Genomic DNA, 21152 nt, shown 5'->3' on the forward strand with positions numbered 1-21152 from the left:
AGAATAGCAAGGGAAATCTGTAGCAAAGTAATGCCCAAATCTCTCTGCCTTCTTCACCTTAGAGTTCTTCCCAAGGCACATGGAGGCAGATGACCACAATGGTCTGGACAGTGACCAACACTTACTTTCGTAAGAGGTACCACGAACAGCAAGGCTAACAAAAACTCAAGTTCTGGAGGTCCTGACGCTGAACATCTGTGTGAACTTAGAGCAATTACACAATTTGTGCCCATCTCTAACTTACAACTTAATTCTGTGAAGTATACTCTAACTGACAATGACTGTGACTACCAAGATGGCAGGCATTCTCTGAAGCACACACACTGATTTGGGGGAGATTATATGAGTAAACTCCATCCTTCCCAAATTATGGAGGCAAATAAATACAAGCCCATATCATCTTCAACTAAAAACTGATTAAAACCTGCCAAAACCTAAGAATATAACTGATTGAGGGAGGGAGTTATATCCCATTAAGTAATCAATCCATATAAATTATCTTAAAATACATTTATGTGCAAAACAAATAAAGAAAATGAAGCACACACTAACGAATATGGTCAGAGTATTTCACAGCATGAGTTGAATCTCTTAACAGGTTTCAGAGGGAATATCCCAGCTCCACGCTGAACCCTATCAATCTCTTTGACCTCTATTTTCATATCTAGACACTAAAGACAGTATCATCTACCCCCGGATCCTTAATCTTCGTGTTTGACAGAATTTAAATTAACTATAAATAAACGTCCTTAGCGTCCCCTTGAGGGGAATGACAATATAATAAAAAGCACACAAAGCTAGGTTAGAGACGTATAATACCCAGGCTCAAGATTCTAACTACTCCATTTATTATCTAATATAGCACTGGATGACTCAACTTCTTTGATTCTGCTTCTGAAGATTCCACTCACCTTTCAGGGCTATGGGTGGAACTTTTAAATGTGAAAATACGTAGAAAAGTATCTAGAACAGAGTCTGGCACATAGATCATCCTTAAATGTTAGATCCATTTCCTTCCTACTTTGTTCTTGATCTCACTGCTAGTAATTATCAGTTGCTAATGCATCAACATGTAGATAATATTAATAAATACTAATGTATAAAACTTTATAACAAGCTTTTAATATCCTTCCACTGTATTTTGAAGCACTTTTGTGTGGAAGAAAAAACAGTGCAAATTCAGATTAAAATAAAACTTATTAAGATGTGGTAACTTGTTAGAAAACATAACAATTAGGAAGTAAGGATTCCATTGACATTCAGTCTAAGTTTTCATTCTTTACTTTTTATATTAGAGAAGAATTATACCAATTGCTTCAGAAATAGAAGATCCTGTTTGTAAAATGAATAACTTCCCATGAAGTTTTGTAATTTTAAATATTTCTAAAATGAGATTAAACATGAAACAATCTATTTTATTTCTGGCTTCTTGAAATTATAATAATTTGATGGCAAGGATTTGATGGCAGGTAAGGCAGGTAAGGATTTGAATCATGGTAATCTAGGGTTGTAGGACTAATTCTGTCTCAAACTGGTGTACAAAATTACTCTCCTGACACCTTAGTTACCATGTTACTTAACCTATAAACTGGGACCAAGAGCGGGAGGAAGGGGAGTGAGCCTCAAACTCTCCATCTCTTTTTCAGCTGAAAAGTACTATCCTTCTTAGTACTTACTAAGTATCATTATGTATTCAATATGAAAAGAGCATAAAATATAGTAGTGGTTAGTCAAATGGAGACATTTTTGATTGACACAATGTGGGGATGGGAGTGGGCAGCGAGGAGGTGGTACTACCAGTAACTAGTGGGGACAGGCAAGAGACAATGCTAAAAAATCCTACAATGCACAGAATCCCCATGCCCCTCAAAAAGAGACCTCAGAATTATCTGGCCCAAAATGTCAACAATGCAAAGTTAGAAACCTTGGAATGTAATCACTAATCAAAAAGTGCTTATAATCTAGAAAGTAAAATTAATTTGCAAATATAATCTGTAAACAAGAAGTCAGAATAAGAATTTTATTGCTCAAACACCACTGAATGCTTAGGCATCAAGAGAGATAAACTATGATCTTTGCCATAAAACCATATCACAATTTAAATAGAGACTAAACAGAATTCCATTGGTTCCACAAAAAAAATCAGCATCCCATTATGGGGAACATGATATCACAATTTAACTGCTGAATGAGAAATTTTCAGTATTTATTCTTCAAGGGATACATACACAAAGAAAGGTTAAAATACATATCTGAATTTACAGTGAACACCATACAGCACTTTTATTATTTGACATTAGTTACTGTGCACAAAGAGTTGAATGCAGTGGCACACACCTGTGATCCCAGCAATTAGGGAGGCTGATGCAGGTGGACTGCAAGTCTGAGGCCTGCCTCAGCAACTTAGGGAACCCTCAGCAACTCAGTGAGACCCTGTCTCAAAAATAAAAAATAAAAAACTGGGGATGCAGCTTAATGGTAAAGCAACCTTGAGTTCAACCCCTAATACCAAAAAAAAACACCCAAAACAAAAACAAAACTATGCGTCAAGAAGTTTATGGTGCAATTCCAAACACAGAGAACAAAATAAATCATACATTTTAAATTTCTCCAGTTCAAAAGTTCTACACAGAGATATAGGTTAGCTTGAACCTGATGGCATTTGCTTTCAACCCATTACAAATAAATAAATAAGAAATAAGGTATCATCAAAGAAAATTAAGAGACTTTTTCTACACTTGATCACTTCGAATAATTCTATATCACACCAAACCAAAATCCTGTAACCTGTTAATCAAGTTAATATCCTACTTTGTGGTTCTCCATCTTAAGTGTGCAGCAAAATCACTTGAAAGGCATGTTAAAAATATATTTTCTTGACCAAATCACACTATTTCCATTTGGTAGGTCAGGTGTGGGCCTGAGGACTCTGAACTGACAATGAGTTACCACATCATCCTAATGCAGGTCATTAGTCCACAGACTACAGGCCAAGAAACAGAAATGGCATAGGGGGATTGAAGAGGTATTAATGAAATAGTCAAATCATTAGCGTTCGACAGTTAAGACACAGAATAATACCAACAGATGACTCAAATTCTTTGTCTATTTAACTCTAAATTCCACTAAACTGCCTATATTTGAACTGCCTGAAAGTATTTAAAGAAACACTGGGAAGTACAAGGCAAAAATGTATTTGTAATGTCTCCACAGTGATTCTGAATATTTATCAACTTTTTTTTAAATATTAGGAAGATAAATTTCTTACTGTCTACAGCAGTGGACAAAGCATCCATTGCTAACAATATTCAGTATTAACATTTACTCATGTTTATATTGATTATTGTTTTATCTCTCACCATAAAAATGCAAGCTCCACGAGAGCAGAAATTTTTGTCCACTTTGCTCACTGATGAATTACAAATGCCTAGAATGTTTCTGTTTTATCCTAATATGTGATATTTAATGAACATGACTCAATAACTTTCTTACAAAGGAATTTTTCAATAAACCATGTTTCAATTATTCAAGGAGTCACAAGTACTCACAAGAACACATCATTATGTGGGGTGCAAGCTGGAGTGGGTATAAAAACTACCTAGCACAACACCTGGCAGACAGTGGCCTCAGTAAATATCAGTTCCCCCTCCTTTCTCCCAGAGCTAGGTTGTTTGTGTGAAATAATACACTATATGTATATTTCCTACAAAGTAACCTTTATAGAGATTTTTCCCTCTACCAATTCAATACAACATGTAATACAATGCTAAGTGAACAAGAAATAAAATCTGTAACAATCATGAAATTAGAGGCAAAAATCAAACCTCTAGTTTATGAAAAATGAAAAAGTCCCAGTCCCATTTTAAAGTAAAAGTGTTGCTGAAAAATTAAAATTCCAAATCACATAAAATTAAAATTCAAAAACTACATAGTGTATACACGTGTGTGTGTGTATTCTTGACATATATACACACACACACACACACACACACACACACACACACAAAATATTCTAAAGACCCAGAAGAATCCTGCTTTTTTAATCAGAGCATTTAAAACACTTCCTTGTTTAAGCCACTCAGGAGAAATATATTGGCTTTTTTTTTTCTTTTCTTTTTTAGTGCTAGGAATGGAAACCAGGGTCTTGTGCATACTAGGCAAGTGTTATAACACTGAGCTCCATCCCCAGCCCTTGTATATCTATTTTTTCCCTAATCAGAGTTTCAATTTAATAATGGCACACAGAAACACTTAATAAAAAGCAAATTGATGAATTAGATACCATAGTAAATTTTGACAATATAAATTGTTATTTTTCACTGAAACATCAAATGAACAGTTTACCGTAAAGATTTTTACTAATTTATATAAACTATTTTTCTCAATGACTATTTTTCTTTATATTCCCAATTTGCTTTATACATTATTACTCCATTGAATGACTCAAGTGACACAAGAATTTACAGTTTTTATGACTTCTTTACACTTACTGGTTTATCTTTCCCTCTATAAGGCTATAAGTATTGTAAGCATTTCTAAGGCAGGATTTGTCTGAGCCTGTAATAGCCTCTAAAGAGAGGCTATGGTGGTTTATAACAGTAGTTAAGAAATAATAATTGAGTGAACTATTTAATGATTGCATCTATGAATAAATATGTATATACATAGCTAATCAAAATGCATCTAGACACAAGAACCTATTTCATGTGTAACCACTGAAAGCAATACCTTATTTAGCATTCTTAAAAGCTTATTTCAAGGAAAAGCAACTCACAAATGTTATTTTCTCCCCTTGACAATGTCCTGACATTTATCTTTATTTCAAAGTTGAAAAAACTGATGTGTGATCAGTAACTCCAGCTCTAAGCATCCCAATGCACTCTAGTTCCCAAGTCACAAACATCAATAAAGCAAAGAGCTACCAATTCAGCTGAGGTTGAAAATGCACTCAAAATTAAATTATCATTTGTTTCCACATGACAGTGGTAGTACAGCTCAGGGAATATATTCAAGCACTGCCAAAGTATCTCATCTGCAACTTTAGCCTTGAATATAATAATAATTTCTTTCTCACTTTACTCTATGGCTTCTACCCATGCCTCAGCTCCCAGCAATCCGCACCAGGACACATACGAAAGTTCACTTGCATGATTTTCTTGTCTCTACCTGCTCTTCTCTTTCGTCTTACAAGTTGTTGCCAAAAATTTTTTTATCAACAACTTGCCTTCTCAAAAATGTGTATTACCTCCTTATTGACAACTATGCAAAACATTTTGCCCTGGTCAGTTCTAACAATTTGAAATCATCCTTTGCCACTGTATATGTGCTCTTGCAATAGGGAGTTTTGAACATAATATCTTCACAATCTTGAAAATATCACTGTCCCTTGCAGACATGGAAACTAATCTTAAGAGAGGCTGAGTACTTTCCCAAAGCCACAAAAGCAGGACATGAGAAAGATGAGATTAATACAGGTTGGTCCTGCTCTAAAGTATGATCCAGAATGTAAAGTTGACTTCCTAAAAAGAGATATGTAATACACACTTCAACTTTCCTTTTTAACTAAAAGAAACATACATTTATAACATACAATGGATTTTACAAATACATCATTCAAACTTCAAATAACCAATAGAAGCTGCATTACAATTAACAATTTACCAATATGGAATTCAAAGTTTGGAAGCCTTCAAAAACATACAGCAGAAGTAGCAGGCAAAGCCAGGATTACTTTCTGGAGTTGTGCTCTTTCTAAATTTTCATGATAGCACATATTTCTCTAAACTTAGTTTTGTCTTTGTCTAAATTCTTTAATAGTTATTAGCAAACTTTGTGTAACAAATATTTGAGGTTTTGGGGGACATGTGATTTCTGTAACTTCTACTCAATTTTGACTCTGGTGCATGAAAACTGTCTAAATAACTGTAAACAAACTAGTGTGGCTATGTTCCAATAATTCTATTTGCAAAACAAGTAGGAGAACAGATTTGCTCTGCTTCACTTTATTCTCTGTACACTCTCATTAAGCTCTGTACACACTCGTTAAGAGCTCTGATTTTCGCTCTTATATTCTTTTCAACACGAACACCTTCCTGATTTTCACTTACATTCATCATAACTTATCTTTAAGTTCTTATTAAACATTCAACGTACTATAGTTGCCTCCAGTAAACTGAGTAAGGTGGGTTAATGTATGAACAAATGACAGCTTACATGTTTATGTTAGGCCTAGGATTAGCACAGGTTGTATGTTAAATACTCAAGGGCAATCCACTTAACTCATATAGTCTTTTTTCTTTTTTTTTTTTTTGTACAAGGAATTGAACCCAGAGGCGCTTAACCACTGAGCCACATCCCCAGCCCTTTTTTATGTTTTATTTAGAGACAGGGTCTCGCTGAGTTGCTTAGTGCCTCGCTTTTGCTGAGGCTGGCTTTGAACTATCAATCCTCCTGCCTTAGCCTCCCCAGTCGCTGGGACTACAGGTGTGTGCCACCACACCCAGCAGTATGCAGTCTTAAATTAAGATAAATTTGCAAGAAAACAAAATAATGTTCCCTCCCACTTTGAATATTGCAGCATATAATTAAAACATTTTCTTTACAAGGACAATAAAATAATAAACTATGTAAAGACTTACTAGAATAGGAAGTAGCATCCATCTTTCCAACTTTAACTGGAGAACCAATGCTTTTCATCTCAAGGCCAACTTCATTCCAAATTGGTTCCAGTTTTTTACAATGGCCACACCATGGTGCATAAAACTACCCAAAAGAAAAAAAAAAAAAAAAATCACTAAAAATGGTGCACTACTATAAATATGAATCTTAATATTTAAAGAATCTCTTATTAAATAATCTGCTAATAATCTATTTGGGATTAAAAATTCAAACACAGCTCTTAAGTGGTTACACAGCAAAACATAAAAGACACAAAGAAATACAGGGAGGTTAACTCCTAGGACATTACCTCAAATCTAATACTATCTTAAGTTCATTTTAATAGATTGATATCTATTTAAAACAGATATGTGAATTTTAATAAAATATCTTTGCTTCCAAGTGGATGTGTCCATGTTCTTAAAAAAAAAAAAAAAAAAAAATAGGAACCAGCAAATAAGCATGCATACATCATACCATGTGCACACCCAAGTGTTAATGGCAAACATTAATCTATTTCTATTACAAAAATCCCAACAAAGAGTGCCTTTGCTGAGTTTATTGTATCCATTGGCAAGATACAGGAGACCATTAGGATGACTGGCTTAGAATAGTTACAAGCCAGACTGATTAAACTAAAATCACAGACCAGAATCACCAAATGGTGGGGGTAATACTTAGAACTCCTAGCTAACAAACTGCTTATTATATTTTCATGAAAGACTTCTTTTTAAATTTTACCATGGGAAGGTTCAAATATATACAAAAGGAGAAACAACTGAACAGTAGACTCTCATGCCTCATCATATAGCTTCAATAATCACTAACTCTACCAACTTTATTTCATTTCACTTGCTGCTACTTGTGCTGAAGCATGTTAAAACAAATCACAATCATTGTGAAATTTAAATTTATTCCAATCTAGAAAGTGAGGAAAGGATGTTAAATATTTAATTTTGTTCACTATTAAGACTAGTATGAGTGTGACTAAATGAGATTAATCAATATCTTGGAAAACATGAAGAAATGAATGAATTCTATAATAAAATCATACCATAATCTCCTAAAGACAAAATCTACAAATTCACCTCATTATAAGATAGGGTTTTAGCTTCCTATCTTAATGCCCCCAACCCCGAAATTTCATTAAAACAAGTCCCCTTGCCAAAATCTTAAAGCTCCAAGGTTCATTTAACAGAAAAACCGTAACAGTACTATCTGTGAAAAAAACTAATTAGATCCATAAGTACTAACTATATATTGCCCTCTTTGGGTGAAAGAGAATAGAAAAGAGGATTTAAAATGGTAGGGGCAGGTAATTAACATAAAATTTACATACTCACATCTACAAGCCAAATGTCATCTTTTCGATTGTCTTTAAACCTAAAAACAAAAGCAAATCTCTGATTTTATGTTTGTGTCCACTTTACAAATGTATAGTATGGGTAGGGATAATAAACTGATAAAAATAGGAACATGAAATAAATTCTTTCAATAAATTTTTGTGTAAAATTTTTACTCGGAGACCTCTAAATCTTATCCTATCCATTAAATATTTTAAGAATAAAAGCAGAGAACTGATCAAAGAAGAGACAATTAGGAATAAAGAATCCAACAAAAAGAAAGCAGAATTAAAGATTTTTTTTTGGTAGAAATACAAATATAATTGGCTTTCCTCATCTGTGGATTACCAAGACCTGAAAATACTTGGGGCAGTAGGGCAGGGTAGAAAACTGCCACTCTGGCTCTGTACTGAACACATGTAGGTTTTCTTCTCTTTATTTCTTTACAGTTTAAGTCTAGACAACAGTTTGTCTCATGCAAGAGAGAACATCAGAATAGGTTAGACTTTCTTGCTGTATAACGAGCTCAAATTTTGTCGGTTTTGATCAATCTGCCACAGAGTGTTGCTTGCAAGGTTTTCTTCTCTTGACATTATTCTAGACAGAGCATAACAACTAGTTACATAACATTTACATTAAATAGTATAAGTAATTTAGAGGTGATCTTAACTGTACAAGAGGATGTGCACAAGGCATATGCAAATACTGTACCATTGATATAAGGTCCCTGAGCATCCAGATTTTGGTATCTGCAGGGTGTCGTGGAACCTATCCCCATGAATACCAATGGATGACAGTGTACACCTAAGCTCTTCACCCTTTTATTCCATTTTACACCTCTAGAAAAAAGTTAATGTAGCAAAACCTAAGGCTGCTATTCTTGGAAAAGCCTGTTTACATACTGGTCCTTTGTTTTTAATCTGGGAACTTGGATTCTAGGATGACTGTCATCATTTCCTGATGGCTGTTTTCATAAGATGTTTGAGGAAAGTACCTAACTGGGGAACTACTACATTGAAATCACTCAATACTGAGATGTGTAATCCAGGCTAGGGTAAACTTGCACATTGTCATCTGCTTTAGACCTGTCCTTCAACTGTCCATTAAAATGTTCAATCATCCCTGTGAATTAGAGTGATCCAGAGCATACAGAGTAGACTGTATAACCATGATCTGTCCCACAAATGTGTAGGTTGAGCCATCAGATGCAGTAATCTTAGAGAACCTGAACAGGAGGCAAACAGTCCCGTGAGGACCTAGATAATGTGACTGAAGCCAGTGGAACACATGTAGATGATTAAGGCAAATCCAGAGATGCATCAACTCCAGTTGGGATTCAGAGGAACACTATGGATGGAATGAGGGATCCAGTGTTCTCTATTTGGTGAGAATACCCTTGCCCATAAGCTTGAACAATCTGTCCTCAGGAAGTGTTTTTAGCTTTGAACATGGTGAGACAAGTGGAATGCCTTTTTAATGCTGTTTTGGTGCCTTCTATAATGGCATTCCATGCTCAGTCTAGAATCATGCCTGAATTTTCATGGTCCATGTCTTATGAATCCAGGAAGCCACTGGTGGCACATGTGCTTGCTCTACCATGAGGAATCACTCAGTTTCCACACTTAACTCAGAAGCATGATTTGCTCTTGGTAATGTTACCCAGCGTAGGGGCCTTTCTGGTAAGCATCCACATGGCTAATGAAATGACCAACAGGAGCAGAACAATTCCTTCCTCCTCAGGCAGTCAGCACTGCCAGGACAAGATGAAAAAGGAAACCTGCAATGGCGCACCCCACAGGGTATCACTAAACTCAATAAGGTTACCTCCTTGTTCCTAATGTTTTCCTCAGCATCAGAAAGTTTCTCTAAGCAATCTGCAAGCACTTCTAAGACCAATCAATATGCCTGGGACCACAGGACCTTAGGCATTTTACTCTTCTGTAACAGCACAGTGATCAACTGATTGGCCTGCACACCACACTGATTTGGTCACACAATCAGGCGTTCAGGTGGTAAATTAGGACAACCAGTTAAACTGGAAGTAACAATCAAGATTTTAATCCACTGAGTGTGACCATGTAAGCCAAGAGACAAAAAAAAGAGGTGCCAGTTCCTCAACGTTCCACTTTTACACATGAAACAACACTAATCGAGAGCACAGACAGGGAAATTCGTCTTACTGCTAAGAAGAGCTCTGCCTCTTTATGAGTGGCCACTGGTAAGGAGGTCTTGGCAAAAAAATGCCTGGGAAATGCCTCAAATGAAGCCCCAAATAAAGAGGACTCCACAAAGAACTGGGCTAGGAACACACATATGCATATAAATGTGGTTGGCCTGGAAGGTCTGAGTCCTTAACTACAGTCCCTCTAGAGACTGCAATGCACTGTGCACCAAATTTGGTGTGGGGAGGGCACCTTCCCCCTGTGGCTTGGCAGGAAGAGCATTGTTATTGCCTTCAGTCAAGCCTGAACGATAACACATAGGATTATTATCTGGAGCTAGACAGCTCATCCACTACAAGCAAGGACCTGTGATTATTGCTGATACTATAAAAATTAACACTGAATTCCAGTACCCACTATGAATGATTAAGCAAAAAGAACCAAATACAAGGTAAAGTGATAAAATAGAACATGGAAAAGTTTGCCAGTTTTTTGATCTTTTAACTATTAGTAAAAATATCTGGGGCGCATACCCATTTTGTACATATTATAGTTTTTAGAACAATTCCTGAAAGAAAAAAAAAAAAGTACCAACATATAAACACAGGTCATCACTGCCCCTATCATTAAAAGAAAACATTCACATGCAAATATTTAGATAAAAGCTGAAGTTTTCAAAGATAAAATAATATTTTAAATATACATATATATATATATATATATACTCACGATTCATCTAAATCTTCTACAAATCCTTTACAAAAAGCCATATCAAGTAAAATAACTGCAAAACAAAAAAAGAAGACAAAATGTAGAAAAGAGTGATTAATCACTTGGTTCTTACTGTATGTTTAGTCACCTATAAAATGTTCTGATTTCTTTTTTTTTTTTTTTACATCATTGATCCACTCCAAGGGCTGACTGATGCAGAAGCTTAAGTAGTACATTCATTTAATAAATATTTACCCTGCATGTAACCATCCTGCAACTAGCAAGTGCTACACAGGCTAACTCACCTATTACATAGTGCCATATTCTACATATATATTTTTTACTACCTTTTGGATGGAGATAAAACTCACTTCTCTATTTTTTTTTTTAACTAGCAATTGCCTATTCAGTAAAAACTACAAATGCTATTCAAAACATCATCATTATTATCACTTATTTATTTATTTTACCAAAAAAGGAGAGCACGGAAGAAACTGAGGTAGAGTCACACCTGATACTACAGAACAGTGGCTGCACACAGTGGGTTCTACATGGTGGCCGCATTAGCGAGCCAGGAGAGCCAGGCACCCCGAGGAAGGCGCGCGCACACACTCGGGTCACTTTTCACAGTGTACAATCCTGGCGAACTGACCGTGGGCAGGCCTTGACCACCTCTTACCCCGGGGGAAACTCTCTTCCAACTGACCAGACCCGCCCTCGAGTCCAGGCAGGATTCGCCCCCGAGCTGGAAGTCGGCGCTGCTGAACTTCCTGCCCCGGCAGGAGAAGAGCCGGAGGGCAGGCGCCGCATCGTGCCGACCTCCGGCGCGAAGTCTCGAGCAGGCCGGGTGCCAGAGCCCCCGAGGACGTCCGCTGGGTCCGGCCCCGACGACCCCGGCCCGCCCGGCCCGTCCGCGCGCAGCTGCGCCTCGGTGCACTTGTTACCTGTGGCGCAGAGCCCGAGCGCCGCCCGGCTCCTCCGACCCGCCAGGCTCGCCATGGAGGGCTGCAGCGGCTCAGGGTGCGGGGCAGAGAAGGCAACGCCGGTGCCGACCGCCTGCCGGTCCGGAAAAGGAAGCCGGCAGGACCGCCCGAAAGGAAAGCACCGCGCTCACACCGGGGGCGGGGCGGATCGGCTGGTTACCCTCACTGCACCTCGCAGGCCTCGGCCTCCGAGCATGCGCAGCACTGCGACGCATGCGCGCTCTGCGGCGCAAGCGCACTGGCATTCTCCGGGCTCCTTTGCGCCCTCGGCAGTCTACAGGAGCGTGGGAACCGGCAAGGGGGCGCTTCCTGTGAGGGAGGGGCGCGGCGCGGCGCGCTGGGGGCACTTCCTGTGAGGGCGGAGCGGGGCGGGGTGGGACGCGGCGCCCAGGGGGCGCTTCCGGGAGGTGGAACCCAAAGCCGGGTTCGCTGAGTGAGGAACGAGGTGGGTTCCGGGGACGCCCCTCGAAGTTGAATTTATCTTTTTACCTTCTACGGTGAGCGCACGTGCGCTTTTGGTCTTGGGCAAAATTCGTGGGAAATAGTGCGTTAGTTTTGCGTGGAAAAATGGAACGCTGTGGATCGCTGAACTCTGCACCCGGCCGTGGGATTTTAAGACGCGTTTGGAGTCTGAGCATGTTTGCAAAAGGGGCGCTCCTACAGCCGTAAGCTCTGATGCATCTTGGCCAACTTAAAGGAACCCCTCTTTAAAAATCGTTTCTCTGGAATCCTGGATAACTGAAGTTAAGAAGAAAAAAATTTTTAAATGATTTTTTACTGTTTCTGAGGGCATAAGTAGGGTACTTAGTATAGAATATTATTTATATTGCTACCTCTTTTTTCCCCCACACGTCTATGATATGTAAGAACGATACCGTTTTGTGGCAGTTTCTGCAGCAGTCACTTACACACTACTTAGATAAAATTTTTGTAGTACAAACAGTACCAGAGGATCTTTGAAATTCTTGAAACTTAAGATAACAGCAGAAAAAGGAAGTCAACTGATTTACTCTAGGTTCATAATTGAAACAGACAAATCTCATTGAACAGTGGTATTATAAGAAGATTTTAAGTGCCTGATCTGTAATCCCAGCCTCTTGGGGAGGCTGAGGCAGGAGGATGGCCAGCCTCAGCAAAAGCGAGATGCTGAGCAACTCAGTGAGACACTGTCTTTAAATAAAACACAAAATAGAGCTGGGGATGTGACTCAGTGGCTGAGTGCCCCTGAGTTGAACCCCTGGTAGCCCCTCCAAAAAATTAAAAATTAAAAGAAGAAGATTATAAGTTACCACCTGATTAAGAACAAGCACCAAGTTTTACCTCTTAACTGTATACAGCTTGGCATCCAGTACAGGTTCTCACAGACTCAGATAGAAGGATGGATGGATGGATGGATGGATAGATAGATAAATAGATAAAACATAGACTAAGAAAGTAAGATGACTATAGAGGTGAAGGGAATGTACTACAAGGTGATAGAACGCCTAGAAATACAGTGTAAGATTTGACATCTCTGGAGGAACCAAACTACTTATGTTGTAAGAATATATAATTATTCTCATATATATCAAGGTTCCCTGTCTCCCACAGCCTGTAAAGGAAAATATTTTTTCTTAGACTTTGCAATAAAACTTAAATAAAAATGTTCAAAATAGCAAAAACCACTGGAGTTATGCCAGTGCCCTCCAATGGTGTAACTACTAGCTACCTTGAAATCTGGCTACTGTGGCAGAGTAATCGAATATTTGATTTTAGTAAACCTATAAACTGACAGTTTAGTTATTGAAAATAATTTTGTGGCTAGAACAACTAGGGTGTGTGAATCTACTTTTACTTTCCCCTCAGTGCTGGGATTTGAACTCCAAACTTTGCCTGTGCTAGGCAAGTGCTCTACTACTGAGCCATAGCCCCAGCCCATTTTATTTTATTTCTTTTGAGTCATGCTGGCCTGAAATTTGTAGTGCTCCTGCCTGAGCCTTCTCAGTAGCTGGGATAACAGATACGTGTGCACAGTACCCCAAATATTATTTTCTTCTGTAAATTTTATGAAATCTAAATACTAATGAAGTATTCCTGTTGAAATTTTAGAGTCCGTAATGAAATGTACTATAAAACATTGGCTTTTCATCTGTTGAGTTAATAAAATATTATTTCAACTTTACTTTTTAAATATAACTAATAAAAAAATTACATATGTGACTTGCATTTTATTTTCATTGCACATCAGTAACCTAGGCAATCTGAAAATAGTAAAAGAGCTTGCATTAATCTGATAATGATGAAAACAGAACAAAAATTTTAGGGTTCTTGTGCAGAAAATACACTAACTTTCCATATGCTATAACCTACTTTAAGTAAGTTCTTAGTATATTATGGAATAACATTTTTAACTAGTGAAACCTTTTAAGTGTTTTCCTTACCTGTCTCAAGAACTGATGAATTTCCTTAATATTTAAAAGATTATATAATTATGACAAGTGTTTTTCTAAAAAAGACTTTCAGGTGAACTATGGGTACATATATATGCTTTTTATACTTTGCATACATATTGCTATGGTCTAAATGTGTCTTCCAAAATTTATATATTGAAACTTTATTGCTTATGTAATAATAATAAGAGATGAGGGCCAACAGGGGTGATAAATTATGAGGGTGGAACCTTCAGGAATGGGATTATTGTCCTTATAAAAAAGGTTAAAAGGAGCTTTCTAGTCCCTTTTCTGCTTCTGCCTTCTGCCATCTAAGGACACAGCAAGTGCCACCTTGGAAGCAAAGAACAGGATATCCAGTCTGCTGGCACTTGACATTGAACTTCTCAGCCTCTAGAACCGTGAAAAATATTTTTTTATTATTTTTAAGTCACCCAATCTGTATTATTTTGCTATAGTAACAGAAACAGGCCAAAACGCACATCTTCACCAAAAGGTATGTACAAGGATATCTATAGTAGTATTGTTTCTAACTGTGAAAAACTGACAACTAAAATGTTCAATAGTCAAATGAATAAATCATGTTGTTTTCCTGCAGCAATAAGAACAAATGAGCTTTTGTATAGAGAACTGACATGGATACATATAATAAATTAAATGTCAAGCAAGAAAAGCCAGTAACCAAAGAAAAGCAAACATTGTGTGATTTTATTTACATAATCTCAAAAACTGTCACACAATAGCACTAAAAGTTGGGGATTACAGGTAAATTTTTCTTTTTGTGGTTTTATGGAAATGCATTGAACTCTTAGTGTTTGTGTACTTCTCTCTGTGTTCACTTTAACAAGAAAAGTTTAAAACAGAATAAATAAATAAAATTATATAGGTTTGTGTTTTCCAGTGGAATATATTATGTCATGTTAAATGGTACCTCTCAAATTCTAGTATGCACCAGCTGTTACACAGCAAAGATTGAAAAGATGAACAATTTTATAAAAATGCATATGAAAAATTAAATGTCAGAATCCTAAAAAATAATGAAAATTGATGAAAGAATGAAAAAGACTTGAGGTTGGATAGGCATTAAAGAAGTTGAGTCAAAGGTTTGAAATTATCCCATAAGGAAACATTAGACCTGATTTTTAAGATATGATGTCCATTTTTATGGTAAAATAATATATTGGTTTGTATTAGGCATGATTTTCAAGAGATAGAAAACCAATAGAAAGAAATTAATTGTTGGGAATTGACTCACACAATTATGAAGACCAGCATGTCCTGTGGTTTGCCACCTGTAAGCTTCAGAACAAGGAAAGCAGATGGTACAATTGAGTCCAAACCCACGGGCCTAAGAACTGAGGGTCAGTGATGTAAGACCCAGCCTGAGTTCCAAAGCCCAGGTCTAAGTTCCAAAGCAGCAGGCAGGAGGGCAAGGGAAGATGGATGTTTCAGCTCACACAGAGGGAGTGACTTCACTTTCCCTACATCTTTTTGTTCTCAAGATGTATGTGGGTGATACCCACCCACACTGGGGAAAGCCATCTGCTTTACACAGTTTCTGATTCAAATGCTAAGTTCTTCCAGAAACATCTTCACAGATTCTTCCAAAAATAATGTTTTACCATCTATCTGGGAATCCTTTAATTTGTCCTTGTTGACACATAAAATTAACTATCACATTGTTGTTACAAATTCCATGAGAACAGAAAAATGAGGAACATTCACCAGTTTCTTCAATGATGCTGGTATAAACTTGGTACCATACCAAAGAAGGCATATGTGAGAAAGGAAATTATGCACACTGATTTCACTCACAAACAAAAGCAGAAAACTTTCCCATTAAAATATCATCAAACCATGTCTAACAGTGTACCAAAAAGACAATACATCATGACTAAAGTATTTTTTCCAGAAACACAAGCATGTTTTAACATTAGGTGAAACATTGAATGTAATTTTCTACACTACCTTTAAAAAATGAAAAATATAATCATTTAAGTGCAGTAAAATTCATTTTCATATTTAAATTTCCAATCATAACAGTAAACTAGGAAAAGGAAGTTAATTTGACAACATGCTGTGAAGGTTGACTTGCAGCAGTTCTGGAATTACCCAGAGCTGTTTTGCTTAATTTCCTACATGGCATTAGGCTCTGGTCAAGATCCAAAACTTGCTAATTACTAACATTGCTTTTGAAATCATGGATCCAGGGAATTTTCAGGGTTTACTTGTTTTGTTCTTCTGTTTTGTTTGCCTGATTGTCAGCATTTTATAAATTAGTGAGATAGTGGATTCATATTTGGTATCAGTGGGATTCCAGAGAGTTCTGTTGGGGACTGATTTTGTTGCAAAAATATGATGTGACCAGCATGATATTTTTTAAAAACCCAGCTGAAATTCCACTTTGAAGCCCCTAGTTCAAAACTGTTTATGTATACGTAGGTGATTCCTGATTCCAGAGAGAAAGTGCACACACCTCTGACCCTTACAGAAAAAAAGATTTAATGCTCACCTGCTCTTTTTTTCCAAATAATTCGGGTGAGACAGTGTTACTGTGATCCTTATCATTGTTACAACACTGTTGTTACATTGTATACTTTTCCTGCAATTAATTGATTTGTCAACATTGTTACTTGGGATCCTGTGAGTTTTTTTGAGCAACTGAACTCTTATTTTTGTATAACCAGCCTGGTTCATTCTTTGCTAAAAATCTCACTTAGGTGTTACTTAGAAAACAAATGATGCTGATAAACAGGATTAAAAAAAGAACTCTTCATGTAGAGATAACTGCCAAACTATGCTTGGTTTGAAATAGCACAGACTTTGAAAATGGTTTCTGATATGAGAAGTTCCACTGCAGTGTAGAAACATGGAACATGAACTCCAGGAGCTAGAGAAAGGGCAAACTGATGGCAGGTCGATTAAAAATTGGATTCTGTGAGAAACAGGCTCTCCTGTACACACCCAAAGAATGGACTAAGAGACATGAGGTACAGCAAAAATGAGACTTTTTACCAACACTCTTGCAAGATTGGGTGTCTGGGTGAGCAGACACAGAGCAGTTACAGTGAGAATTTTATCCCATTTAGTACAAGGTTCCTCTCTTGGTTCCTCATTGGCTGAGTACTTTGGGGTGTACAGTTTTCTCCAGTGTCCTTCCTCTAGGTTTTACTGCCTCCTCTTGGGTTACTTAAATATCCCCTATTTGTCCCCACCTCCCTTTGTTCTCTTGGAGCAGGAAGGCCTTTCTGAGATTGAGCGCTGGTCAGGCTGGCCCCTTCCTGTCACCTCCTGTTGTCAAGGGACTGTGAATCTGCCACACTCAGGTGTTAATTGCTGGTAACCATTTGTTCTCTTTCCTCTTTGGCTGATTTTCTTACATCCTCAGTAATTTTACATTTAAGGCTAAATACTGTACTCTGAAAAGGGACCCCTGGACATTCTATTTCTCACAAATTCCTTCTGCTATTTTCAGCTTTAGCAAAAGTGAAAATAAGTTCTGAATCTCATTCAGTTGGACCCCCTACTCTCTGACTGCCAAATGGTGTCCTAGCCAAAGGAATCAGGGAACTGTAGTATTTGATGGGTCAGCTAAGCCTGTGAGACCCACTACGACTAAGAACTTCATCCAAAGGCAAGAAACCATGGAAGCGAGTATGATTCCATGAAGGAATGGAGGCATTGGGTAGAATACAAGTGTTGTCCTGAAGAACCTTTGCTAAAGTAGTTCCAGGAATTTCAGAAAAGTGATGTTGTCTCTAACCCTAAACACTGCTAAGGCAGGGGAATGTGTGGGCCATTCCTGATCCTCCCTTGGTTGCTGTCTTTGTGGAACTTGTGCAAGAAGTCCATGTGGACCCGAATGGACCAAGGGAAGTGATAGTTATTCCCAGAGAGGCATTACCCCACACCTCCTTCACCATTGAAATGGTCTTCTTGATGCTGCCCATGTGGACAGTACTGGATTGACAATGTGACAATGAAACAAGACCTGTGAGATGCACTTCAGCCAGGACATGACAGCTACTGTGATAAAAGGACCCCACCTGTGGAGTAATAGATCCCCATTGGTGCAAAATACAAAACCCTCAAATGAGTGATGGTTCTAGAAGACTAAATGGTTGGTGGTTTCCTGTGGTGTGATGGACGCGCTGATTGATGCGCTGATTGGATAGGTGCTCAATAAAAGAGGCAGCTTCCGCAATAAATGAGTCAGCAGCTACTATGTCGCCTGCTCTTACCTGGCTCCCAGCGTCTGTGTGGTTATTGACACTGCGCCCTTCACTCCCCATTACACGAGCCCCCGTGGTAAACAATTTATCTGGCACCCAACGTGGGGCCACCGCCGCTGGCCGGCCTCTTTCTTCGGCTCTCAGGTAAGGGCCCCTATGGACACTATATGTGTCTCTAGGGGTTTTGTTCTATGTTTTGTGTTATACGGAACCTATAGAGTAAGATAGGCTCCTTCTTTTTCCCTGTTTTTGTTTGTCTCGTCATATTCTCCCTAGTTTCATTGAGCTGCAACACTTTGGGTTCGTCCGGGGCGTTTACTTCGATGCTGATCACGCCTAAACACTGAACCACCCTTGTCTGAATTGGCTTGGGAACAATTCAAGACACTGTGGCAGGCATACGGGCAATGCCTAAAAGACGTTGCAAGTCCCCTGCTTAAGCATTTACATTGATCCACCACATTTTGAAGGCTCCCTTCTTTGTCTCCCTTTTTATTCTCACTTTCTCTCTTATGATTTCCTTTCACTTTTCTCTTCTGTCATGCCTCTTCTTTGTTTTCTTGGCTCTTTTTTCCCTCTATTCTCTTCTGCATCCCCTCAACGTGGGCAACCTCCTTTCTACCCAGAAAATGCCTCAATTATCCACTTTACAAATTCTTGCGTCCCAGAGAGGCCTTAAAGTAAAAACTTCTGACCTTGATAAGTTTTGGGATGAGACTATAGTTCTGGCACCTTGGAATTCTCCCTTTTTTATGCAAGTTTTAGAACAATGGGGAAGTGAATTACAGACCCCTTTTGACTGATTTCAGCATTCTTAAGACCTGCTTATCTCCTGGTCAATTTGTACAATGGAAAGCCATTTGCAACATGGAGGCTGATTCACAAGCCAGAACAGGTGCTGTCAATGGGGAGTCTATCTCCCTTGACATGTTATTGGGCCGTGGTGATTACACACACCCCAGGAATCAAGCCACTGTGGGCCGCCACCTTTATTATGATCAGATTAAAGACCTCGCTTTGAAGTCCCTTAAATCGCTTTGTACTCCTAAATCTTGTGAACTTTTAAGAAACCTTATTCAAGGCCCTCATGAGTAGTTTCCGTACTTCCTCACACGTGTTCAGACTGCTGTTGATCGCACTATTTCTGATGAGCTTGCTAAAGATATTCTTGTTAAACAACTTGTTTGGGAGGGAGCCACTACAGCTGTTAAAAATGTCATTGCTCATTGCTCCTCTCTGTGCCGGACATATAGCTAAATGGATTCGAGCTGCCAGAGAAGTTCCTCCACTCCCTCCTTCTGACCCAGTCTCTACTTTTCTGCCCCAATCTCTGCTCTTGCTGCATCCATGGAACACTTATCTCCTTCTCTGCAGTCTGCCTCTCGCCCAGCTGCTTTTGCTGTTTCACCTACGGGACTCCCTACCAGCTCATTCTCCTCTGCCTTTAGTCAGGTGGAAAGACCCCATATCATCTCAGTGGCATGGGCCCCATCCCCTTCTCTCTCAAGGTAGGGGTTATGCTTGTGTCTTTCCAGAAACCAGCAAAACTCCGGTGTGGGTACCTGCAAGGAATGCCAAACCTGTGCTTGACTAAAATGCTCCTCATTGTTAGGGGCAGTTGTGGCTCCACAATAGCTCCCAGAAAAATGCTCCGCAGACACGAGATCTCACACACGGGACTTTATTAGGGGAAAAAGAAAGAAGAAAGAGAGAACATGGCACATGGCTTCTCCCAGATATTGAAATTTCGTGGGCTGGGAGGAACCAATGGGGAGGAGAACTCTTGTAGACTGACTGGTAGACCAATAACATGTTAGAACGTAAAGTGGGAGGCAGGAAGATGACGGCAGCCGGAGTCTGGAAATTCCTGTAACGGAAGAGGCGGGCGGATTGCAGATTGACAGGCGGTGGGGAGGCCGGATTCCTTACACTCATGATGTACCTTGCTATGCTGTTGAGGAAATTCATTACAGGTTCAATTCGGCAACATCAGCAAGTCGATGGCAATGTTGGTAAGCACCGAGCCACAGTGTGTTAGTCTACAGGAACCAGAACAACCTTCCGATGAAGATTTCCAAGACACCAAGCATAAAAAAGGAAAAAATCATAAGAAAAATGAGGATGCCCCAAAGCTCCTACATCAACATGTTACCTTTATAATATGTGCTACACACTCAGGATTGATGATGGCTGGTAGTCAATGACAGGTAAGGTCTCCAGAGGGAGACCACCTAAGACAGGCGCAGCCGCCTAACTCCTGCAGTGTCCACGCAGGTTGGCACCTGGTGGTGTTTTACTGTTGCTCCTGACCAGAGGACACTTAACAATACACAAAAAAAGAAAAGGGAAATGTGGAGTAATAAATCCCTATTGTAGCACGTGCTGATTGATGTGCTGATTGGATAGGTGCTCAATAAAAGAAGAGGCAGCTTCCTCAATAAATGAGTCAGCAGCTACTAGCTCGCCTGCTCTTACCTGGCTCCCGGTGTCTGTGTGGTTATTGACACTGCGCCCTTCACTCCCCATTACACGAGCCCCCGTGGTAAACAATACCCACCGACCTTGACTCCATGGATTTTGTTCTTGGGACCCAAAAGGATGCAAAAGAGGCAGTTTGGGATATTTTGCCTCAACT

The 21152-nt window shown here is 38.8% G+C and overlaps 1 protein-coding gene and 1 non-coding gene across 3 annotated transcripts in view; both read right to left on the reverse strand.

Moving 5' to 3' along the window:
* The window catches only part of Tmx3 (thioredoxin related transmembrane protein 3), a 37571-nt gene extending 25545 nt beyond the window's left edge, over positions 1-12026 (reverse strand). The window contains exons 1-4 of one of the 2 annotated variants that reach the window (XM_047526461.1): positions 11818-12026; positions 10892-10946; positions 8001-8040; positions 6639-6762 (exon numbers count right to left, since the gene is read on the reverse strand). In XM_047526461.1, the coding sequence (XP_047382417.1) occupies positions 6639-6762; positions 8001-8040; positions 10892-10946; positions 11818-11872 (274 nt within the window). In that variant the 5' untranslated portion in view covers positions 11873-12026. The remainder of the gene's footprint in view (positions 1-6638; positions 6763-8000; positions 8041-10891; positions 10947-11817) is intronic. The other variant, XM_047526462.1, reaches the window with a different exon arrangement.
* Positions 8446-8570, reverse strand: LOC124965919 (small nucleolar RNA SNORA28). The gene has a single exon (XR_007105298.1). It is a non-coding gene; the product is annotated as a small nucleolar RNA SNORA28 (small nucleolar RNA).
* Positions 12027-21152: the final 9126 nt, after the last annotated feature.

Source organism: Sciurus carolinensis, chromosome 15 (assembly GCF_902686445.1).
Source record: "Sciurus carolinensis chromosome 15, mSciCar1.2, whole genome shotgun sequence".
Lineage (NCBI taxonomy): Eukaryota > Metazoa > Chordata > Mammalia > Rodentia > Sciuridae > Sciurus > Sciurus carolinensis.